The sequence below is a fragment of the Hypomesus transpacificus genome, unplaced genomic scaffold (assembly GCF_021917145.1).
Source record: "Hypomesus transpacificus isolate Combined female unplaced genomic scaffold, fHypTra1 scaffold_116, whole genome shotgun sequence".
Taxonomy (NCBI): domain Eukaryota; kingdom Metazoa; phylum Chordata; class Actinopteri; order Osmeriformes; family Osmeridae; genus Hypomesus; species Hypomesus transpacificus.
The window spans coordinates 345,576-370,977 of record NW_025813700.1 but is presented as its reverse complement, the minus strand read 5'-3'; the positions used below and the strand labels follow the sequence as shown (position 1 = coordinate 370,977).

Here is a 25,402-nt window from a genome sequence, read left to right as displayed (position 1 = left end):
TTAGCCTGCCCAAATAGTAGTTAGCCTACTGCTACTAGGTATCACCAATTATTGTACTGTAGGATTGTACATAGCACTAACCTGTTTAGAATTGTCAATGTGACTTTAGTGTATCTCCTAAATAAATTGTCCAATCCATTGACGTTTGATTTACGTTTGCTCGCTTTTAGCTTGAGTTTGTGTCTGCTAACGGCAGTTTGCTGTTTGTGTGGCTATAACGATTCTACACACGTGTGCCCGCGATGCCTATGTTCTATGCCCGATTTTTCCGTGCAGCATAAAACTCAGCAAAATCATTATTGTGAAAACCTGAGCTTGAGGACTTATATGGCAATGAGGACACAAATCTCCCAAAATGTAGGCTATTTTATTGATCTTAAATCTATCACACAATACATTCATATCGGTCTCCAAGGAGAAAGCAGGTTCATACCAGATATGGGGATACATTTATGTCAACCTTCAATATTTAACATTAAGGCAACAGGCATCTTCAAATTAATCGACATGGGGTCAAAGAGCAGTGCCCTGTACATAAACCCTATTAAAATCACGAATTAGTTGAACAGCAGTAAATTCTTTTTTTTTTTTCTTAGTACATACTCGTGTACCGTATTGCTTTTAGTGACAATGACAATTAATAAAAAATAAAACCACTCCATGCTGAAAAAAGTAAACAAAAAATGAGATGAATGGGTGAATTAGCAATTTTGAATTAGTGCTGACCAAGCAGTGGCACTTTCACTTCTCTGTAACCACGCAAGCTACAGCACATTTATAGCTGTTTGAATTTACATGCATATAAGCGTTATTGCTTTCTGTGCAGGGGAGAAAAAAAAATAAAAACATGCATGAAACTTGCATCAGTCATTAAATGTGGGCACAGAAACTAATACATGAATCACCAAATTGATCAGCATCCAAATGTTTCATATCACGCGCCAAGGTATAGAATTAAGGACACTTGGATATTTAACTGAAATTGTATGCAAGAATATGGCATGTAGAACATCAAGCTTTGTGTAGCAATAAAATGGCTGAGCATGACTGTAAACACAAACACATGAAATCGTGTACAACCATCATTCTATTAAACAGCAATTGACAAACTCAAAAGCTAGGAAACAGTTAGGCTGGCAAACTCCCATCCTCCCAGAATCCCCAAAATATCTTTGACATAAGAGAACAAGCTCAAATTGTAACCCATTGTTTTGGAGTATACATTTTCTCCGAAATATGGCATCAGCAGCAGCTTTAGCTAGAGTTTCCAGTCTTTCCATTGATAATGCCTTGACGAATCACCTTGGCATACCAACAGAAGCTAAGTAACTACACCAAAGGGTCTGCGTTGGGAATGTCCAATAGTGAAACCAATTGAGAGCTAGTGCAATGTAACACGATGAAAGCCTCAAACATGGTAAGGTTGAAAGAACCCTCTCCATAAAAAAAAAAGATCTAATCGGGGGTTAGAGTATTCCCTAACTACTTTCATCCCTTTGCCCAACATGGGAAGGAGTGAGCGGGCAGAGAAGGTGGCGTTCTATGCCTCCATGGGTACAGGTTCCCAGGTCTGACAGGGTACGGCGCAGAACGTATGAGGTGTTCCTACAAGGGAACGTGGCTGAAGAGATACGACACTGATTCTCCGTTATGTGTCCGGCGGATAGCCTCCGCGAGGATCATGGAGATGTCAATAACCTAGAAGGGTAGGAGGGGTCCGTTAGGCTACAGCATTGGTAAACCAAAATACAGCTTCATGTGATTATGAACATCATGAAAGTGAAAATAGTATTTATGTGCATTTATTAGCATGAATATTTTAAAAAAGGTATCATATATCAAACATGTTATAGACAGAGTTGGAAGGAACTAGGGGGAGGTTTGTTGTCTCCACAAGCCCTACTAGGTTGCATAAGCACTCATCGCCGTCCAAGAACAAACAAAGGGAAAAGCGTGCGTGAAATGTTTTGCATGTGGAAAACCCATCAAGTCAAACTGAAACCGACCTGTATTTTTGAACACAGCTTCATCTTGTCCTCCTGAGGGATTGTATTTGTGACAACCACTGCTTCAAAAGAAGCATCGTTGATGCGAGAGATTGCGGGGCCAGAGAAAATCCCGTGGGTCAAGATAGCGTAGACTTTCGTGGCACCGGCTGACACAAGCCTGAGGATTTTTTGAAAACAACGCCAATTACAAATGAGCAATACACATACCACACATTTATGTCGGGAGTATAAATAATTGTAAATTTATTGGGGCAAATATTTCTCTTTTGGGGGGGCCTTACTTGTCTGCCGCATGGCATATAGTGCCACAGGTGTCTGCCATATCGTCAACAAGGATGGCCACTCTGTCCTTCACATCCCCAACCAGAACCATGCGGTCCACTTCATTAGCCTTCTTCCTTTCTTTGTGGATGAGTGCAAAATCCACATTCAGCCTGTCTGCGATGGATGTGACCCTACGAGGGGAAAGATGTAATCAGGGGGAACAATACCTCGGTCACTCAAGTCGATGATTGACAACTGTCGCCCTTTCGATTCAGAATGAAACGGATCAATTGAGCGGCCCTTGCACCCTCGATATTGATGAAGGGGTTTCACAAAAGAGGACGAAAGTCCGTTGGCCTCAGCTTACCTCTTTGCACCTCCTGCGTCTGGTGACACGATGGTGCAATTCTTCCACTCGCTGATGTTCTCTTTAATCCATTTCAGCACAGCTGGCTCAGCATAGAGATTGTCCACGGGGATATCGAAAAAGCCCTATGCAAGGAGTTACCCATCCAGATAAGCATGCTTTTACAAACTATTTTGTCATGTTCCTGAATCCGAATGCAAATCAAAACTACAGGCACTCTAAAGAAATGTTGGTTTTCAGAAGAACAATGCTCACCTGTATCTGGGATGCATGGAGGTCCATGGTGATGATATGGTCAGCTCCAGATACTGACAACATGTTAGCCACCAGTTTTGCAGAGATGGGGGCACGACTCTGGAGGAAGAGTCAGAATTGATTATCTTTGTCTTGATTGGCTCAGAGTATGTGGATAATAAAACGTATAGGACGACCTTCTGAGAGTTGAACAGAACTTAAAATATTATTTCCAAAAAAAGATATACTTATGAAACGTGTTGGGTGATGAAAGAATATAAATTGACAAGTTTCCCTCACCCCCACCTTGTCCTTCTTGTCTTGTCTTGCGTATGGGAAACAGGGGATGACTGCGGTCACTCGTGAGGCTGAGGCTATCTTACACGCATTTATCATGATGAGAAGCTCCATCAAGTTATCGTTGATCTCACCACAACCACTCTGAACAATGTAGACATCCTCTCCTCTGACACTTTCTCCAATCTCAACACTGCAATAAAATAACATTTCAGCACGCATGAGGCATTTAAAAATGTTGATATGCGTTTCAACAATGGAAAACATGGCGCGTGTAGTTGGTAGCTCATCTTCCCAAGATTGTCTCTAGCTTTGTGGTAGTTAAGCTTGTGACTAGGTTTACGTTTAGGGTATGCAAGGTAATGAATAATAGCAGTATGAACTCAAAACTCGGCGTCAAGACGTAAATAAACTGTTCGTAAGTTAGTGCGGTGTAAATAAACCCTGGGCCCAAAAGGTCATCCATTGGCACCGAGGCTAGTAGCATGCGTGGAAAATGGATATCTAAGTCTCCCTCGCATCACCCACATGGAATTCCATCTTTAGGAGAGAGTTTATTACACGGCAGAATGCAAACACACTCTTTGGGTTTGTTGTGCTCATTGTAAACAAGGCTAACGTAGGTGCTAGTGTTAACGTACAGAACCGGCAAGCTAAATGCCACATTTATAAACATGTGTGGACTCTCTTGGCTAGCTCGCATAAAGCTACTGTGTGGTACTACTAGCAAAGCTAAGGTTAGCTAGATAGCTAGGTCATTGTAAACTATGGCTAGCTAGAGATTAGGTAGACTAGCTAGATCTTTAAAACATTTATATCTCAAAAAATAAACATCATACCAAGTTTCCTGGTTGCTGAATTTTTTTGTCACAACCTTTCCCAGTTCAAGTCCCAATCTTTCTGCTATTCTCGTTGAAAGATCCGGATGAGAGCTGCCGCCGAAGATTTTTATATTAGACATTTTATATAGCGATACCACTCCTGTCTTTATTCAGACTCACTAAATTCAAACTTCGAAATGACACCACTTCTACCTCTGGACGAACTGTAAGATGGTTCTCTAATTAAGCTAACTTATGAGCAGTTAAAGCTAACCAATGAGTGTTGTATCTAGCTATTTCATCATACGTGACAATCCACGGCTACCGTGAGATGAGACGTACTCGTGTTGGCGTGTGCGCACGCTTATATGTTTGCCAAGCAACATTGTTGTAAAATCTGATTGGATAGCCCATCCCACATGTTCTCTGGACAAACATCTGACGTTTATTAAGAATATTACAATTTCATTTTTTGTAAATTAACATTCAAAGTGAATACACGGGTTTATTTCTGCAAAATAATTAATAGAAAATCATAAAATGGTGCCATCTACTGGCACAACACGTTTGTTTCACCAGTAGTGACCGCATATCATTCTTCCTGCAAGACAACCTACACGTATAGCTTTTCGTGTCTTTTTGCCCTTTGCTTGTTTATTGCATTGCTAAAAAGATGTGGTCCTTTGTGAAGTTTCAAATATTGCCTTGAGTGAGAATAATGTTTTTTTACAAGAAGGATAGATTCCAAACTAGTGGACTGTGTAAACAAACAAACAAACAAACAAACAAACAAATAAGCTCACTTGAAGGCAGCAAAGGCTCTTTTTCATTTTCATATTTATTCCATAAACAATATTACAAAACTCGCAAATTACCAATAGTACATAATCACCATACAGGCTTTTTCACAAATATTTAAACCCTTGCAACGGTTACAACAAAACAAAATAATATAGTTAATTTACATGAAAATCTATAAAACAGCAATGGATCACAAATATTATTTTTCTTTATATTTTGTCATACTTTGTTTTGTTTTTTTTTACACTACACTAAACTCTCACAACAAGATCGGTCTGACTACAAAACTCCCAAACAAAATGTTACAGTTTAATCCAGTATATCTTATCTTGTCATCCAGTCTTCTTTATCTGGTTCCTATTAAGTTTGATATTTTGGTTTTTAAAACCAGTCAAGTCATAATACATCCCTTTCACTGCCTACATAGGCTAAAAAGGGAATACACACAAATACTTCACAGCACTTTCTAAGAAAAATATACACTTAGAAAATATTGTACAAATTGCAACACTGAAAAATATACAAGATTTTTGAGAATGTTTGAGTTCTTTTGGAATTCCTCTGGCGACAACTTACTTTATTCATAAAGCTCATTATTCTTTTTTAACAAAAAAGGCAAAACGTAATAATAATCAATAATGGCAGAACTACATACAACATGATAAAAGTATCTAATACATTCATAAATAGGGCACACAGCACATCCTTTTGTCCTTTTCAGTATTGCATGGAATTGAAGTAGCTTTACCAGCCCTGTGGCAGCTCAACAGTGCTACATCGAACCCTCATTTCATTCAGTAGTAGTACAGTACATTTTAATGGGCAGAGAACACCTAAGGCTGTCAACTCTCCCCCCAATGATGTCAGCATGTCAATAACTGCCTTCTCCATTCCTGATCTCACTGTATATTATCATTACACCTTTTTTTGTTGTTGATCTTTATATAAATAAAACTGGATTCAATTTGGAGAGTAGGTCCTTAACTTGAGTAGTGCAAATTTAAATAAGACCAATATCTATTCATAGCAAAAAAACAACAACAATATTTCAATAAAGTTAACAAGACTTCTCAATACAGTAATGTTACCAACACAACACATTTGAACAAAGTAATCACTTAATTGAGGCTCTGTCTTGCCAGTGCGTCAGCAGGTTTTAGAGTTAGGTGACTTTAATAATCATTTTTAAGGACTGTATAAAAAAGACACTTTATTGTAGATGATGTATCACTGTGAGCTGCAGGGGCTTGGCGTAATGAATGAATCCCTCTGGAATGCGGGCTGTCCAAAACCTCCATCCCAAACCATAGCAAAAAAAGAAATTGAAACAGCAAATATCCATATAGATAAAATGTCTGTACAGCTTCATTGTTTGGCACATACATTTCAATTATCATTATTATCATATTCTGCATATGTCTCTGTACAATAGCATTGACAAATTACAATTCAGAGAGCAATGTACTGGAATACATCAAAATTATTCAATGCCATCCAAGCTTTATAAAATAATTACAGGGGTACTCCCTCCGCTACCCTTACATTAAAATGGCAAAAATATGCCATTTCCACAATAAGAAAATTCAGACAGTTGCAGAGATAATACATACAAAAATGTCCCTTTTCATATGAAACGACTTGTTCTCAGCAGAACAGGGAGAGAAGGTTCTCCAACACCAGTGGAACACTGATAAATGGAATGGATATGCGATTGTTTCTATCAGACTTCCCCTCTCTATTGTAAAACAGAAGGCAACCATTTTCTATATGTTAAGGATGAGTACTGTGAGTGCTGTATAAAGACTTGTGCAGCCACAGACAGACTACAGAGACTGATAGGATGAAGAAAGCAGCACCGCTGAAAAGGAGAATTAAAAAACAAACAAACAAATCATCATACATACAGTTTCAAGGCATATTTCTTATCATAGATTATACATTAGTCAAACCGTCTTGGACAACTGAAATACAACTGAAATCAAAGAACACAAAGCAGCATTGTCAGAAAAGAAAAATGCAGCCACAGCAAGATTGAAATCCAAGTCAATCTGGAGATCACAGAATATGCTAGGTAGTTTCAAGGTAGAACAAACAATTTCACATGCACGTCAGCTACTTCGGCACAACTTGTGGGGTTTAAAGAAGGAGGTGGAGTACAGGGTAAGTGCCTTTGCCATGCAAAACTTGCAGGTAAGTCAGGGTGAGTAAGGGAGATCCTGACAACTCAGCAAAAAAAAGAAAGAAGAAAAGAAAGAAGAAAGAAAAAAAAGGTGAGGAAATTGTGTAACTGTGTGTTCGGCAGCCACTATAAAATATATTACCTCCGTTTCTCAAAAGAGGCCAACGCTACGTTCTTGGTTGAGTCCTTCTTAACAGTGTTGTTCTCATCCCGAGCAAATTTTGCGCTGGTTTTGTGTCGGTACATTTTCTTGTGCGCGGGTCCACATATGCCAGGTAGACCCAGGGTGGTCTTGTTGAACATGTTGCTGTCCAGAGTGAGAGGGGAAAAGAAAGGGTTAGAGGGGAGGAACTTGGCTTGGTTTTTTGCCCCCCTCCCCGTGGCCTTCCGCCCCCGCCCCGTCCCGGTAGATGCAGCATAACCAGCTTTTTTCCTGACGTCTGGTGCGGTTCCCGCCAAAATCTTTAGGGTCTTAGTTTTAAGGCTGTTGGCCTCCTGAGGCTGACAGAGGCCAGACATGGGGTCCCACAGCGGCTCGATGGACACCTTCATGAACCTCTGGACCTCCGCCATTCCAGAGACGATGTTGGACAGAATATTTGAAGGCTCCTCAAACTCTCGCTGGTCGTCGTTCCCAGGATTGGGGGTGCTGCCATCTGCCCAGCTCCCACCATGCTCCCCCAGCAAAGGCCAGTCATCTGTCATTCCAGCAAGGACTCCACCATCTAAATCCAGCATTGACTGATTTGGTCCTTGAGCTGCCTTGGCATCAAGCATGGACTTTATCTTTTTGGACGCGCGAGCATTCTGTCGAGGTGTTTTGTTCTTCGGCGTCTTGGCAGCCCTCGAAGACTTGGCTTTCTTCTGTTCGTCTGCGGAGCCCTGACCAAGGGTCTGTTTGTTGTTTGTTTTCCTCTTCGATTTTGGACCTTTCGCGCCTCTATCAATAGATCGGGCTCCGTCGTAACCGTCCGCGCCGCCGCCGGCCTTATCGATCGACCCTGTGTCGTCCTCGCAAGCGAAAGCGTGGAACTGGAACTGTTGATTGTTTATCGCTCGGTCTTCGTGATTTTGCGGCTGCGAGACGTGGCGCTCCCACTTTCCCCCGGGTGTAGAGGAGAGAGTCCCGTCCCGGACTTTCCCCTGACACTCCGGACCCATCACCTGTGGGGACAGGCTGGGCGTGTCCGGTGGGGACATCTCCGATACGGAAGAATGACGAAATTTATCCGGAGTGAAGTTGGAGATGTCCAGCAGGTCGGTGGACTCCCTGAGGGGAGTTATTTCCTCAGTGCTCTGCTGGATAACCAGTTTTGGGCTGCAGTGCGCCAAGAAGTTCTCGCTCCCGTCTTCGCCATCTTTCTCACAGGGTTTCAGACTGAGGGAGCTGTAATTACTGGAGGAGGCTGAGAGTGAGCCTACAGAGTCATAGCTGACCAGCCTCCCATTGTCTGTGTTGATGGTGACTCTACAGAGCTGGTCGTGACCGTCTTCGGACGAGACCTGACCTGGGAGGATATCCGACTCCTCCTCTGGTGGCTTCTCGGACAGATACGACTTGTCATACAGAAGTCTGTCGTCGTCCATGTTTACTTGACTGTACCCTGACCCCGGCATGTCGTTTGTCACCGTTAAAGGCATGGAGCTAGAGTATCCGGTGCCTATCATAGCCGAGCCAGGTGTAAATGACAGCTCTTCAGCTCTAGGCTGCCACGTGTGGGAGAAGTTTGGCTCCATCTGATCTGAGGGCGACTGTTGGAGCTCCGAATCAGAGGGAGGGGAGAGGACGCAGCTTTGGGAAGGCTGCAGGTTGCTGAATTGATTCTCCCCCTGGGACATTTCGTGAGAAAACTGTCTGGAATGGTGCTGTGGGTAATAGGAGACCCCATTGTTGCTTGATGAATCCGATGCATCTAGTAAGGTCTGGAGGTAGCCTCCAGGGATAACCGGTAGAGAGGTATTTACAGGCTGTCTCAGTGTGCCAGAGGGGCAACAAGATGCAGGTGAAGATTTTTCGGGGGGGTTCAAAGGGCAGCCATCACAAAGCTGGGGGCTGCCGGCGCTGTGATCTACATCGAGGCTTTGGTGTGTGAAAGCTGGCCCAGCCTCTTGTTGGTTTATCGCTATTTCATCGGTCTCACGTTGAACGCCTTTCATTTTCATACACAGTAGTCGAGCCTCACTTTTGAATTTCCTTATTTTGCCGTTCTTGTTCCCCCCTCTTATCCTCTCCCTCTCTCGTGATCGGCTTTTTTCTGTGAAGCCGCCTCGGTCTAATCTAGCCGCGCAGTCAGCGGTTGTCGTGGTTATCGTCACACTATCTGTACTGACAGGCTCATCCTTTGCACACCCTTCTCGCTTGTGATGGCTGAGACTTGGCAAGGGCTCTACAGCATGGATCCTTTGAATCCGAACCCTGTTTGCGATCCTGTATTTTCGTTTCGACGGGCAAGAATTGAGTGAACGCCTGCAGCCGTTCAGGCGTTTGTGTTTATCGCCAGCAGCCAGCCTGCGCTGCCGTATCTCCTGCTGCTTTTTCTCCCAGTAGGCTTTCAGAGGGGCCAGTTTCTGGTACTTATGAACTAAATCCTTACTTAAGCTCACTGTTGTCTCCGACGTGTCTATTTTCCCGAGCTTCACCAACATGTTCTTCTCCCCTTTGAATCTGTTGATGATGATGTATTTGATTATGACGGGGGGCTCTTTTCGGGAGGATTTTCTCTGTTTCTTCGGACACCAGTCGTCGTCCTTTTCCTTTTTCAGGCCCGTCGGCGGCTTGTCCCGCTTTTCCGGGATTTTCTCGGTCTTCTCGTTTTCGATGGAGTCCACGTCGTACAAGTAGTCCTCGCTGTACCGGACTTTCCTCTTGGACCGCAGCCCGTAGCTCAGGTGACTGGAGGAGCTGGAGTTCTCTCTGGAGAGGAAGCGGTGCTTTTTTTTGCTCGGACAGGTGTCGAGGGAGGAGCCCGTGCAGGAACTGTCATCACTGTACTCGCCAGAGTCCTCCGTGGAGTTATTCAGGTCAAACAGGTAGCTACTTTCGGGACTGACGTTCGGTGTTTCCTCAGAAGAACTGCACATAGTCTTGTCCTCCTTCTCACCCGCTGGCCAGACCTTGACCTCCCCCTTAATGTGGGACCCCTCAGCTCCCCTCCTGACAAACTCCCCCTCTTTTTTCGCCACCACGCTGGGGAAGAAACTGAACTGGGTCTCCTCCTGGATGGCGTTGGTCTTCTCCCGGACGTTGTCCTGGAATGACTCGTAGCGGATCTTCAAAGAGCACACGTCGCTGCCCAGGGTGGAGTCCTCGTCCTCGTCGTCGAACATGTAGTTGTCGACGTCTTCCTCCGAGAACAGGTTGACGGAAAGGTCGTTCTTGGAGCAGAGGTCGAGCAGCTCGATTTTGCTCTCGCTGATGAAGGACTCGAAGCAACCCCAGTCCTGGTTGGAGCTAGCCAGCAGAGCCTCGTCTCCGTTGCATTTGTCAAGAAGAAGGCCCTCGTAGATGCTCTTTGCGGTGGGGTCCTCCGAGTCACTGTCCACAGCAGACTTCTCCTCGTCCATCTTCTCGGACACCTCCGATTTGTGTGCCGGGTAGCTTAGCAGCTGGTCGGAGAGCAGCTGGTCCCCATATCGGAGTCCGTCCCCGGAGCTCATGCACTGCATGGCGATGTCAGCGACAGGGCAGGCGTCGTAGTCCTGGCTGAGGCCCAGACCAGGCTCTGTCTGGTCTACCTCGGTGTCCTTCGTCTCTATGAAGCAGCCGAGGCAGGCACGGCTCTGCCGGAGGAGGCAGTCTTCGGTCAGAGCAGACACGCTGCCCGACTCCATCCTGGCAAAGTTCTTCTCACCACAGTCCTCTGACGGTGACCATGGACTCACCGCCTCGGCGGTGTGGGAGGCGAGGGAGACGGTGTGGGGGGAGGAGTCATCGTTGGGCTCGGGGGGGGCGATGAGAAGGGCTGGGGATTGGTTCAGAGAAGTTCTCCCGCACTCTTGGCTTCCTGTTGGATTGATTTCTTGAGGTGGAGAAGCGCTGTATGCCTTCAGCTGACCTCCTTCCTCATGTGATTCTAGAGATTAGATCAAAAAAATAAAAAATCTATCAACAAATAATGTAAACAACACTGTCTTTGACAGAGGAATACTGGATATATAATATATTCTTTGTATTTTCCCCAGCATTTCAGATCATCTTATCAGTTTATTATCGATTTATTTTTCATCAGACGTCAAATGCACAGGGCATGCCTTTTTATATATGTTACTAATTTATACATGAACCTGGAATAAAAGAGCTAATTTAAACTGAAAAGGTGAAAGCCACATGATTTTCTTAAGAAATCTCATGTCCATCATTGTATTTTCTGCACTCTGCACTGCATTTGTGGAGAAAGTATGAAAATTATAACAGACATTCACAATAGAGTCATATTGAGACACATAATATATTAAAATATTAGCCCATTTTTTCAATTCCTAAATAAGGTAGTGCACTTGTTCTCTGCTTTGTGTAATGTCTTATCCACCATTAACAGTGTCATTTCTAAGAGGAGAGGGTACTACAAGACTAGAGAAAACAGTCATTACACACCAGATCTTTTCAGAGTATGACACATCGCTAATCCATTCAGATGCAGCAAAGGTTAAGGTCACTAAATATCAAGACTGGAGCTTCTTACATTCAGTTCTCTGAAGGTCACAGACAAACTAAATAGCAGGAAAACTAAAAGAATGTGTAGCATTAAACTTTGTTGCTTAACGTTTCATAACCATTGGGGAAGGATGGAATGATGCGGTAACATTTCTTTATGTTGTACAACAATAAGAATGGTTATATCCCACGCAAATTAGTTTGTGCTGTTTTACAACCAGTATATACGTAAATATGCCTGTACCTTTGTCATCTCCTTGGCTGACCTGTTCCAAGTTAGGGGCCAGCACAGCAAAATTGGTTTCTTGAAGAACGTCCATCAAGTAAAGCGTGGCTCGAAGTTGTTCTTTACATTATTCCTGTTTCCCAACCTGCAAAATAACAGAGACAAGAGCATGAAAACTCATGGACTCAAGACCCCAGCAATGTCCTGTGGGTCTAATCTTAAACATTTAGTCTTTGAGCAAAAAATATACCAGAAAAATATTCTATCTTAGTCTCACTTTACACGGGTGTTTGGTATATGACAAGATGTGATGTCAAACATGGTCAGCGACCTAATTAATCCACATGCCAGCAACAAATCTAGGGACATGGAGCTCTAACTCTGGGGTGCAGCCATGCAGCCATGCTGGGCTCAAACAGGAGGCTAGCCAACCTCTAGAACGAGGCACATTCAGACCTGTGGTTACCAAGGATAGAGATTTATAACTACGCAACATTAACCTAAAATCATAAAATAACGCTAGCGGGCCTTTGTTCTTGCAACCCAGTTGAGTGAACCAAATGTCCAGATTAATGAAGAGAGGAAGCCGAAGAAGGTGGCATAAAATTAGCTCTCTATCCAGAAATCATGTCCAATTTAACACATTATTAAGCCATGTTGTTTCATCTCCTGGATGCCGGCTGCGACAAAGGTTTATGAGCCACATGAAACCAAATGTTTGCCAGCACTGACTCACCGCCAGCAGAAACCATGTTTCTAATATAAGCTCTATAGTCTAAGGTATTTAATTTTTTTTGCTCAGCAAAATTGGTCATGTATAGATAAAATCAACCATAATATTTGGAATAATCTGCTCTGAAATGATTACACATCGATCCACTCGAATCGTTTCAGACATTCTTTAGAAAGAAGATTAATACCATTTAAACACTGCAAGACAACAAGTATCTACTGATTTACTGATTTGAGGTGTTTTTCACTTTGTTCTGTCAATTATGATTATTTAGAGAGGCAGTGCCTGTGCCACAATGTACCATACTAAACCACGCTCTAAATTATCAAGATGTAGTCAGCCCACAGAAAATCCCAGAATTATTTATAGATGGCTATTCAAAATAAAGTACAGGGTAGTCGGGTTTGAAGAGGCAAGAAATGCCATCCCCGACAAATGATGTGCGATTGTTGATGATTATCTATATTTTGATCAGAATTACATTGCTTTTGCCAAGGCATTTGTACATAATAAACAATGGAGGGATAGGCTAGCATCCACTAGGACGAGAACGAATGGCATTGACAGACCAAAGTGACAGTGAGACAAAGAAACAGTGACCTCAGCACTAGACCAATTGATGGAAGAAATCTCATGCATTATTTTAAACCGGAGAGAATCATGAAGACCTTTCTTGTAAATAAATGATTGTGATGTTTTCTTACTCCTCTTGGTGCCCTGAGAAGTGTCAATATCTATAGCTGAGAGATTCTTTAACTAGACATGTTGCTCACGTTGGCTCCTTGTATACCGTGTCAGAATTATCTTGCATTATTTTGGACCTGAAGGACTTGTGCATGCCCCATAGTTGCATTCCTGTGCAGGTTTGGCAGAGATGGGCTTTCAAGTCCAACTAGCATCTAAAGAGCACCAGAAGATGACCGTGGCAGAGAATAACCAACAGACTTTAACCCTTACATCTGTGGGGATCAGGCCCTCGTTTGGAACATTAGTTTCCATTTCTACCTTTTCTTTTGGTACGCAAAGAAACAGAAAACACACCGTCTCTCCGAGGTGAGATGATGATGTCTAAAAGGCCATGTTTATCGGTTTCCTACAGGCTCAGGGGTGATTAGACAGGCAAGATCACAGCTAATGCATGAAAATCTCCTCACCAAGTCTAATACACCTGCCCTCGATAAACCACAACAATCCCTACTCTGTGACATACTGAAGGCAGCAGAGGCAAAACTGGTTAAAATGAATGAATCATCTCCAAATATATCTAATTACATACAATACTTTGTCTTTGTCTTTTGCATTTGCACTGGGTACATACTGTGTGAACCACTGTCATGTCTTAACTTGAAGCTATATATACCGAGTGAAAATGAAACAGAAAGATTGTTAGTCGTTAACTACTGACAAGGGAACACACGCACATACCGAGTACTATTCCTAGCATCTTAATAATAGTATTTGATCCGTCTTGCAGATGAAACTAAGATAGCTAAGGATGGAAAAAGTAAACCGAACAAGCAGGATTCTGAAAAACTCATAAATAGTGAGGAACAAGTTGGGTTCATATGGATTTGAACATAAGATTCCCTGTGAGCAACCCTGTATGAATATCAAGTGGATCTGTTGACAATCAGGTCTGGTTTGGAGGGGTGAGGGTTCCATTAAACCAACAAATATAAATCCTGATGTGAGATATTGTAATCTATAAACCCATAATGGCACTAAATCGAACATACTTCATTCGGACTACAGCTGTGAGGGGCTTAGAGGAAAGCGCAGGAAGACGTTCGGATTCAGCATGAAAAGGCATCATTTGAAAGGACACCATAAGGAAGGAACATTCTTTACAACAGAAACGTATGTGGAGAGACTATAGGTTGCAGATATCTGTCTTCATTCCAGATAACCCCGGTGTGTGTGTGTGTATGTGTACTGGCATAATATGTAAAACATGCCGCTGAAATCATTCATAATGCAGGGGCATGAGGTCATCCTGACAAGGCCTCACAGCAGTTCCAAGAGGACAGTCAAGAAAGTGGTGCGCTGAGAAGGGGAAAACAGCCTTAATCCTCCTCACCTCCAGCTCTGACAGCAGCTGGGGACTGTCAGGAGAGATATCCCAAGTGATTCAAATATCAAATTAAAAGCAGAGCAAAATCCCAGTGAAACAGATGTCTTCAAGTGGTTGGTTCAAGAACACCTCACCAGCCCCCTTTAACTCAAACTTCCCTTGCTGGAAATACCTCAGTATTAAGGCTTTACCAATATAAAGCAGATATTTTTCAGGAGTAGAAAGATGGAAAAATGTCCACTTTATATTAGTCCGGGGGGGCTGATCCTTGTCTTTTCGATCACAGAAAACATGGTTTTGGTTCAGTAAGGCTGTAGTCTCCCTGTTTCTTTACTAGTTGTTATGCCCTGTCAAATACATCAACTTTACCTCAGAGCACACATGTACTATTACCCATTGGCCTTTGATTTCTTCAAATTGCGCGTGAAAACAGTAGCCAAATAATAACCAGCTAACCTTGACTGTAATTCGACTGTGTACACCAGATGAATGTGTTAATGAGGAAAGCAGGAGTTCTAGTCATTTTACCACTCTTTCTGGGATACTGCTTAAGGTAATGAGGTTTTTTTGGAGACACCACATCCAATTACAAAATCTTATCATTTATGGTTTTGGAATGAAATCAGTCAGTTTGCCAATTCTCTGTATAAAACTGCTATAACCTTAATTCAAATGCAACTGTCCCTGATCTAGCAAATAGTGCAATTAAATAACAGAGTCTTACCGTGAGTAAATTAATTCAAAACATAATTTTTTATTGGAGTATTTCTGCCACATTGACACTAAAATGAGATACTGGTGATATGGTCTTTGTTCTGTGCTTTTTCCTAACTGAAAGGAGATACTTGGCTCCCTAACAGACTCCCTTGCCCCTTCCACGCCTGGTGCACTAGACTTGGAAGGCCTGCCAACTGCCTACCCAGCAAAAAAGAAACACAAAAAGAAAATGAGAAAGTCTTCACAGTGCAGTCAAACGCATCCATCCTCCAACAGTCAATTCAGAAAGATACTTCAGAAACTAAAACACGAGACAAAACCAAAGTCAAACATGTCGATTTCAGCAAAAGACACATACGTCACTTTTCAATATGTTCGCAAACATATTTGAAGGAGAACTAGCCTAAATAAAGAGCCTCATGCTTTTGGCTATTGCAGTTACCCGCAAGTACTATTCGTCAACATTTCAACAAGAATATTCTTTGTGTCTGGCAAGGAAAGCTGTGGCAGACTGACTGCATATGGGACCCTAAGAGGCAGATCGGCTGCTCCAAATGGCTGACTGGCTCAAAACCCAGTAACCCAGTACTAGAGATGTAAAATAACAACAATAAAATAAGAATAAACCTTTCAATGTCATAATGTATCATGATCGTTGATCACGACACACAGGAGATAATTTTTTTGATCTAACTAAATAAATAAGTGCCAACAAGAAACATAGAAATCTTATTTTTGTTGTTTTTTCAAGCCTATGAAGGAAAACTAAGGAACAGAGATTATTACCAGCACCTTGAGGACCTGGGAGTGAGGAGAGACAAAGCCAGAAGAATGCAGATATGACGTGTTCATGAGCAAAGCCATTAGGGATAGCAAAAAACTGGAGATAATTCCTGCTAGACAAAAGGATTGTAAAACATTTCTTGACTAATTCTTTGGTTCAACAAATCGTAATGAATAAATGGTTTGACCAATACTTTGCTGTAAGACTGGTTAACAGGCAATTATGAGGGGCCAAAGCCTCAGGTAGGAATCGTGACATTTCTCTTTGAGCGCAGACAACCAAATACCACAGCGACTGATTCATAGCCTCTTTTATAACTTTGACTTTTAGATGGTTCACTGTTATTTTTGCATAATTTCACGAGGGGGTGGGGGGGGGGGGGGGGGGGGGGGGGGGGGGGTTGTCCTTACACCTGAGTCTGTTTTGCATGGAAGCCCTGTTAAGTAGAGTAAAGTAAAGTGCTGGAGAGCAGAGTGGTATTTTGTTGATACCCGGAGGGCAATTGTACAATTACCCCAACCAAGCATATACAATATTACAAAAGAAATACACTGAAAGAGGGTATAATATGAAACAAAGAAACGAGCTAAAATAAACACAAGAAAGACAGGGGCAAAGAACAGAAAACCGACGCTTAATACAATACGTTTAAAACAGCCTTTGCCATGCACTCCACCCCTTTTAAGAGGCCCACATGAACCAGGTCCTGAAGGCTATTCTGAACCCCAAAAGCTTCAACCACCGAAACAGTAATGACACAAGGGGTATTTAAACCCATGCATCCTCGAGTGAGGTCCCCTATGTATTGGCGCTGTAAAACTGAAGGGAGGTAGGTGTTATACTACAGTCTTATAGATAAAAAGGTATGTTCTAATCTGCCAACTGACTGTGATGTAAAAGCTGACAACGTTGATAGATTTGGTGCAATGCTGAGTTACGCATTTATCTCCAGGGATAAAACAAGGGTAACAGAAACAACGGTATCCAGCTTTTATTCCGAATGAATAATAATTAGAAAAACCCGGCTAGGTAAACGGCAAAAAAAACATGCCCTTTGCTATTCCCTATCGGCCGTCCTACTGATGCCTGTTGTAGCTCAAACTGCCCCGTCCCATTTGTGCTGCTGTATTCAGGGGAGAGAACAAGAGCTAATTGAGATTCAGCCTCCCCTCCCTCTGCACCCATAGAGCCCCCCTTCCATTTACACACACACACACACACACACACACACACAGGGGGGGTTGGGTTTTGGGGGAGGGGGGGAGGCATAGAGGAAGGCAGGCTCAGAGGGGTTGCATGCCGATTGCACAATGCAGCCCGTAAAGAACATACCCTGGGTCGAATACATAAATATATAAATATTTCATATCTTATTTTTCCTCCTCAGAGCTGGGATGGTAGGTCAAAAATGATGTGAATGCTCTGCAGCAAAACAAGGAGCTCCCCACATCTTTCAGCTAAACTCGAGTTGCAAACCTGGCCATTGTGGAGGTCAGGCCGATAATGAACGGCTCTGTGGTCGGCGCGTATGTGTTGAGTTAGACTGTCATCGGCACGGCCAGCCTTCTACCCTAGCTCCCAAGCGTCAATTCACCTCCCCTTGCAAAGAGCTGAAGACTGTCATCATTTGTCGCAACCTATTTACCATTTTTCGTTTGATGACAATTTTGTTTAAGATCAAACCGGATATGAGGCAAAAAGGGAAACATTGCGACAGTAACAATAGAGCAAAAGCCAAATCTTCTAATTAGCATGCAAAAGCATCCTGGGGATTTTAAAATGTGTTTTTCCTTGTTACAATGACAAATGCGATAACTTTTCCATTAAATTGCACAAAGACTCCACTCTGGGGTGCCTGGTGCCAAAATGAAATAGCCTAAATACGAATAAGTACTCATGTCTAACATAAACCCTCCACATCAGTTCGTTTTTATGAAACACTCACAGGCTAGTATGCACAGACTACACATTTCAATGCGTGACATTTTATAACTCGTTCACTTTGTCAATTTTGCTCTCGATTCATGATTTTTCCTTAGCAAACCAGTGTTTTGGTGACTCTAACAATCCAAGGCAAAAATGCACGAGCTAATTACAATATGCCATCTGTTGTAGGAGCTCTCACTGTAGATGAGTGGAAATACCAAGCAGACCCCAAAGCACCCTCGACCATCAGTTGACAATGTGAATTATTCTCATTAACACATCCAGGAGTGAATACCTTTAAGAAGACAAAGTTCATGCTCATCTATGCAAAGATCTATTTAAAACAACCACGCGCAACTAACAGGCGACTACATAGCGATACACGGCATCCGTTTTAAGTGACATGGATAAATATAAAGGGAGAATACGATTTTGGAGGTTGAAACCTCTTGGACCACCACCACTTTGGGTACCTACAAAGAGAGACCAAAAAGACCACATGAGGAAGAGATCCTGTGACATCCCAGTGTCTGTTCCGCAGTAGGAACTTCTCAGTCTAAATAATGAGCAGGAGAACTGGTGTCCAGACCACTCCGAAGTGACAGCTAGGTTAGCCAGGTTGGGTGGAAGGCGTTTCTCTTGATAGAGTACTGAACAAATACAAACAATTGAAGCATGACGTCGTGACTCACGGCTCTAATGAAGCAGTGAATTGACTCGCTAAATTCCCTCTCTCTGCGAGGCACGCATCCCAGCTGCCCCACTGTTTGAACCTGGGAATGATGTTTAATGTTGGAGGCCGCCAACAGGAAATCAACAAGAAAGCGCCATAAGCTACAAAACCCATGCACCTCAAAGATATCCCGAAAGTGTGACGCACTAATACCATCGCGAGCCCCCAGCATTGCGACTGAGAAAAGGAGAAAAATCGGCACCGTTTCGCCAAGTCGCCCCGCATCCTTTCCCTCTGCTTGAGAAAACTAACGACAAGCCCCCCCCCCCCCCCCCCCCCCCTGTATATATGGCATTTGTAGCCTACTCCTCAAAGAACCCATTTATTTTGTGCGGCGTAGCAGCTTGTTTAATTTTCATTGTATGTTTGTGGGAGGTCTCTTGTTTGATTTCTCTTGTCAACCCAAACAAGAATATAGCGGCAGTGAATAAAGAGTGGGCAATAAGACTATGCGGCTCTTGTGAAGGAGAGCAAAGCCCAGTAAACAGCCATTGATTTCGGCAGGGCAGGGCCGTCTGTCTGGATAGGAGTGAAGGCGCTTCCCCTGACAGTCAGAGCCGACAGCAGCTCCTTCAGCAAACTCCTTTTATTAAAAATGTGATTAATATTTATCCAGCATTAAAGCCTTGCTTAAGACTGAACTTGACGGATTAGATGATACTCCCCAGACAAGGAGTTATGTAGGAAGGAGAAACCAGCTGAAAGTCATTTTTCTTTTTTTTTTCAGCCATGAAGATTTCTCTGAATAATGGATGTTGTGTGAACCCTGGTCGATTACAGGGCCACAAGGCGAGTCCTTCTCAGGAATATCCTCATTAACAATATTATGCAAACCTCAAATTTACAATTAGCTTACATAAAAGGTAAATATTTAAGCAATCCTTGTTTCAGAGAAAGTTTATAGAATCATTTTTGTTTTAGCACATTTCTGCTTGTACAATTATAAAACAATGCCTTGATAATTAAAGTAGCCTATTCCACTCTGAGAACTAAAAGCATTGCAAAATCAGTCTAAAGGCAGCAGAAACACAATGTCTATTCAAGAATAAAGAACACAAAAATGTCTATGTTGTGATCTCGTGTCACGTAATTAATAACAATACAAACAAATGTATCTTAATAATAGAATACATTTGAAAATGTTTGCTATATAAAATAAGCTTGTCACAGAGCAGCCCAAAATGTAAACGTACACTGTCTCTGTTGTTTCCATCTGAAAGCAGGGAAGAACTTTTGTTGAAACGATCTTCATTCGTGTCCGTTGGACAACTCCCACATGAAGTGCACCAAGTTAAGGGCAGCTTCAAGGGGGTAGAGCCACACAAAAGCCTCCAGTCATTCTTCTGAGCTGCTTTCACCAAGCCCTGCCCTTGCCAACCCTGGCTAAGTACAACCATTGCTACAAGAGTCCTTAACGAAAACATCTTAGATTGCCAGTCTTACATTCCACAACAGCCTCTAATGTCTCTGCTATGTGCTGGCCCCTTGCAAAAGTCCCTTGCTTTGTCCCCTTTCTACGTTAAATGAGTTGGTATCGGCAACAAGTGTGACTGTACATGCATGCCGGTTAAAATCCCTCCTCATTGTGGATACTTTCCACACGTGTAAAGCAAGTGGCTTGCTTTTCAATGGCGTAGTCTTTTAAGTGATTCGGTCGGGATGATTTGAAAAACTGAAAACCCCTGAGGTTTTTGTGCCCTAAGCCGGGGGAAGGGATACTGACTAGCGACATTGCGTCGCCGGTGATACTCGGCTTCGGGTGATAACGATCGCTTGAAAAGAGGGGCCTGTAAGAAAATACAGAGCAATTGACAAGAAAAGCAGCAGTCACTACTACAACCGAGGATTACATCGGCGAGTGAGCAGCACATATCATAGCATATTCCTCTTGTAGTGAGAACGCTTCTCATTAAACCTTAATGAGTGAAAGCCAAGCCAAGCCTATGCCACATTCACATTCACCGAACCTAACCTCGAACAGAAAAATGCAGGCTTTTAACTGGCTGTGTCGTCACATGCGCGAGTGTAGCCCCTGTGAAGAGGACCCCTTCTCAGAGAAGCAGCCTTGCCATCATGAGATGTCATCCCCATCGAGGCAGCGTAGAAATCCCATATGAACCTCCTCTCGGCTCCCGCGGAACGTGACAATGAGCGGTAAAGGGGAGGGGGGGGGGGGGGGTCGACGGGCGACACCGGAGGACTGTAAATAGAGTGCAGAGGTGAGGCGCGCTTGTACCTGCCTGAGGGAATAGAGGTAAAGAGCAGTGTGATTCTGCCAGGCACAAGCGAGGGCAGCTAAAGAGCTCGGCGCGCCGCTTCGCTGTCCCACCGGAGTCGAAGCTTAGCTCTTTCCCTGCAGTCATGAAAGCAATCAAAAAGGGCTGAGCCACCCTGTCTCACGGGGTTGTTGCCTTTGCTGTTAATTACAGCGTGCTGCCTCCACCGCCCGCCGCAGCCACTGCAACAGTGCGGTGCAGACAGGAGGGAGGCTTCTTTCTGTGAATGAATCACCTACCCCAGCTAGAATTATACGTGCCCAATACGCCCACCACTCAACAGGTTACATGGTTTTAATCAGGGCCGTAACTACCATTGAGGACACCGAGGTCGTGTCCTCGGTATTTTTTTTCGTATTTCAGTTTTTTTTTGTGCTTAAATCGTGGTATATAAACTCAAAATAAAGTACACGTGAAACTTACTGCAGGACGATGATCTTGGTCTCCCACAAACCGTAACGTGATTTTATACTTGAAGAGCCGAGTAGCTCAAGAGTTTGGACATACGTGCTGCGCGTCATCAACAAAACGTACTGTCGTTATGGTAACCACCAAACACAAGTCGGATGCTGATGTTACCGCCATAGACATACCGCTACTGTTAGTGAATAGCCTATGTTAGTTACAGTCACTGGAAGAGGAGCGCAGCAAACTAAACATGTAGGTTAAGAGAAGTTTAAGTGGCAGATGACTGTGAGAAGAAAGATTCATTTTCATGTGGAAATATTTGTATTGCAGCAGCGTACTACTCAGATAAGGAAACATCAAATCAAAGTTTGGTTAACTCCGTCAGTACCGGTTGTCAATCAATTTCCACCGGTTGAATCAACATTCATTTTGCGATTGATATGTCATTGATGTGATTGATTGAAAATGAAATTCAGTGGCAATTGGGAAATATCAAACTGACTCGCTATCGCTCGGTCGATACGTTCCAGCCTCAGTTTGATATTTCCCGGCATGACCGAACGGTCGAGGTTAGTAAGTAGTTTATTATATGGCAAGTTTAGATTATTTTCGTTTTGTAAACGAATATAAATGGTACCTTTAGGCTAATTGTAGCTAGCTCTCAAGTCTTCTCACGGTGTGTTTCATGTGTTGCCAAGCAACTCATTACTTTTGATAGAAAGCGGACAACATGGTTCTGCTAAAATGGCTTTAATTTCATCACAAAATAACGACACAAGTGATTCAAAGAGTCTGGTCTTCATCCTCACTTTCGATGACAAAGCTTTTCAGCATCATCTGGATAGTAAAACTCAGCAGCTGATTCGTCGATATCGCTCATTTTGAAGCTGACGTCAGAGGGCAATACGGATCCGTATTGACCGGCGAGGAGGGCAATACGCGGCTGGGGTGACTACTCATTATCCAATCAGAACGCTCGTACCGTCGTTGCCATATAATAATAAAAATGAAAATGAAAATGGCCATATTTAAATAATGTAATTTAAAAAAATTCCGGGGGAGCATGCCCCCGAACCCGCCTAGAAGTTCTGACTCATGACCTCAGTATTTTTTGGGCCCTGCGTACGGCCCTGGTTTTAATGTTATGGTTGGTTAATGACAGTTCCCGCGGCGGGGCCGAAATGCTCTGACTGCCTCTAATAAGGGTTCCAGGTGGAGGGCCGCGGTCTGAAGCCGCTGTCCCTTTGTACAGGTTACACCCTTCCATTACACAACCCCGCATCCTCTCTCCATTCGTTGTGTCTCAGACAAACGTAATGCTGTATTGTGCGAGGTAACCTTCAAGGATAGTATCTCTTGGCCACTTGAGGAGGGAGGAAGAAAGAAAGAGAAAAGAGCGGGGGGGGGGGGGGGGGGGGGGGGGGGGGGGGGGGGGGGGGGCTGAGATTTGACAGGATGTTTGTCTTCACCTAGAACCCACCAAATCCCTTAGTAAGAGGTAGACTGACCCTAAGAACATAAGGAGCTCTACAGTACAATGTGGGGAATTTCAGCAATACTGAACTCCAACAAATGAATAGGATGATGACCACTGCAATATTTCTTCCAAACGATGGCTTGCTTAAATATTGCACCAATGGGCCTGGGGCAGTCTCACATCCCCTATTTATCACACAGATCACATGAAGCAATGTTCATTTGATATCATTGCGACAACTTCAGTTAGCCAATTTTACCTATGGTGTTCCAAAAACAAGATTGCATGAAAACAATTATTGACACATTTGTTTGAGGATTTAACACCTCTCAAGCAAAATACTTTTAGATACTACAATTTATTCATGTGGTATGCTACATAGATTTAAGCCTAGAGGTATTTCAAAATGTTAAGAGCTAAAAAATAAAAAATACAAATAAATTGCATCACCTTAAAATGAAGACTAGGCTCATGGTTAAACTGGACATAAAGTACTACATGTAAACAAAATAAAGTATATAATATTAATTATGGGTGAAGCATGACCAACATCTGTCATAACGGATATCAGATAGTCAGATAACGAAGTATTCAGTTCATGAAACAGGATTGTCATATGAAGTGTCAAATACAAAGCACGGATTTCTGGCAATTCGACCATATTTAGTTGCACATTGCATGTGCTTATGCGCGTGTGTTTTGGGGGATGGGATATGCCATGGAGTGTTGAGGAAACTCACAAGGCGAGACAACTGTAGGCGTAACGCAAAGCCTACCACTTTCTGACTGTAACATGAATAAGAAACACTGCCTCTCGTTGTGTTTTATGTCACAAGAGCCTTTTATAGTGTACAAGTAAGCAAAGGCATTCAACTTCATTCTTGAATAGTCTTAAACGTAACCTGCTGCCAAATGATGATCAAGCAACCCACCCCCCATTTTCTCTCGAATGCAGCACTTGCAAGGCTGTATGTAGAAATTGCGTTTGACGTTGCAAATATTTATTAAAGTATGGCACAGAATAACACGTCACTGTACAACATTCAACTTGCCTCAAGATTTCAAACGAGCAGCGATTTCCGTCTTCAGTGCTCCGAACACAGTTGTTTATTAGTAAGATCAGATGGAAACTGTATCTCCTATTCAATGCAGCCACCTCACCATGTTTTTTTCCGAGCCCGGACTCCCTGTATCAGCAGGTGGACGCGCCTCTCTATGATGGAGACAGCGCGCCTCGGTCCCCCTACCACTCCATTTTATTGTACGGTCCTCTTCGTAATCTAGGAAACCCCCCAAAATCTTCGCCATCCCATATGTCATAAGTACTTCATTCTTTATAAAGAGGTGTCAGTCCCCCGTTAAATTGTCCAGCCTATGTCTTAAAAAATAATCAATGGAGAGGGAGAGACTGCTATTGTTATGCCTTTCTTTTTTCCCAGATGAACCCCGTCCCTGACAACGATGGCAGGCTCGTGCTTTTCTCTCCCCCCCTTTTGCGACCTGCCATAAAGAGCGCGCCCACAAATTCCAAACGGGACTGCGCATTCGTTGACGCGCCCACACTACAGGTGCAGTCCCTATATTGGTGGATATTTTGTTTACAGTTTACACTGCCATTGACTAAATTAGTGTATTCTAAGTATCGTGACTTAGAACTGTGTTTAGTAGGCTTTTTGTTGATATTTTACACGGATGCATAATCTATTCTGAATATTATTATAGCCTACATGAAAAAAATTCTAATGAATCACTACAGGCACCTCCCTGAAGGAATTTTGAGAAATTAAAGAAATAAATGTTTAACCCTTAAATTCCATTTCAAGGAGGGGACAATGTCACTCAGAAGCCCATGTAGGATCCATTAGGAAACCGTCATGTAACCTTCAAGTCACCATCCTGTGTCAATACTATACGTTTGCCAAGCTGGGCAGCTCTCCAAGTTCACAATCAAAGCTGGCAGTGTGACCACCTGCAGTGGTTTGTAGGTGGAAGGGGAGAGGATGGCCCTATTTACTCGCAAATAATGTCCATTTGCTATCATGTTCACTAATATCACATATACTCTATGTAATGATAGGCCTTGATTTTTTCATGGGGATATCGTTCAGAACAAAAGTTCAGTAGGTCTGCCCAGTGTGAGCAATTCAAGAAAAATAAAAAAATGATATACTACCTCTTAGTATCGTGAAAAGGAAACGTATTTCCCGTACTGACGTTGAATCTACTCTTGCATCTGTCACATGTATATGTGGGGGTTATGAAAGGATAGAGGGATGTGGAAGTATGTGTTTAATAAACAAATATGCTCCTGCAGATGTGGCCCCAAACAGAATGTGAACACCAGGTTACGGTCAACTTGCCCCCTCACTTTTCTTCACCACATAACTAAGCCGGTACAATCCACATGCTTTCCCCGTTATGCCAT

At 43.1% G+C, this 25,402-nt stretch overlaps 2 protein-coding genes across 3 annotated transcripts; both read right to left on the bottom strand.

The window, feature by feature from the left end:
- Positions 1–355: 355 nt before the first annotated feature.
- prps1a (phosphoribosyl pyrophosphate synthetase 1A) lies at positions 356–4,334 on the bottom strand. 2 transcript variants are annotated; one of them, XM_047050517.1, is made up of 7 exons: positions 4,011–4,334; positions 3,175–3,364; positions 2,896–2,994; positions 2,641–2,765; positions 2,291–2,464; positions 2,007–2,166; positions 356–1,698 (listed from the first exon to the last, which is right to left on the bottom strand). In XM_047050517.1, exons 1-7 carry the CDS (start codon positions 4,130–4,132, stop codon positions 1,606–1,608), a joined length of 963 nt encoding a protein of 320 aa, XP_046906473.1. In that variant the 5' UTR covers positions 4,133–4,334; the 3' UTR covers positions 356–1,605. The 2 variants fall into 2 exon arrangements, with proteins under 2 accessions (XP_046906473.1, XP_046906474.1); XM_047050518.1 differs by having other exon boundaries at positions 3,181–3,364.
- A 534-nt stretch (positions 4,335–4,868) lies between these two features.
- LOC124488061 (neurite extension and migration factor-like) lies at positions 4,869–24,410 on the bottom strand. Its single transcript, XM_047050526.1, has 4 exons — positions 24,030–24,410; positions 11,871–11,997; positions 7,115–11,045; positions 4,869–6,651 (listed from the first exon to the last, which is right to left on the bottom strand). The coding sequence occupies exons 2-4, from the start codon at positions 11,944–11,946 to the stop codon at positions 6,564–6,566; spliced, it is 4,095 nt and encodes a 1,364-aa protein (XP_046906482.1). The 5' UTR covers positions 11,947–11,997; positions 24,030–24,410; the 3' UTR covers positions 4,869–6,563.
- Positions 24,411–25,402: the final 992 nt, after the last annotated feature.

Coding starts and splice junctions, on each gene's coding strand:
- prps1a (XM_047050517.1), bottom strand. CDS start 4,132: ATGTCTAATATAAAAATCTTCGGCGGCAGCTCTCATCCGGATCTTTCA. Junction 2,167..2,290: donor ATATGCCATGCGGCAGACAA/GTAAGGCCCCCC, acceptor AAAAATCCTCAG/GCTTGTGTCAGCCGGTGCCA. Junction 1,699..2,006: donor AGCTGTGTTCAAAAATACAG/GTCGGTTTCAGT, acceptor CTACCCTTCTAG/GTTATTGACATCTCCATGAT.
- LOC124488061 (XM_047050526.1), bottom strand. CDS start 11,946: ATGGACGTTCTTCAAGAAACCAATTTTGCTGTGCTGGCCCCTAACTTG. Junction 11,046..11,870: donor CAGCCAAGGAGATGACAAAG/GTACAGGCATAT, acceptor TCTAATCTCTAG/AATCACATGAGGAAGGAGGT. Junction 6,652..7,114: donor GCCTCTTTTGAGAAACGGAG/GTAATATATTTT, acceptor TCTCCTTTTCAG/CGGTGCTGCTTTCTTCATCC.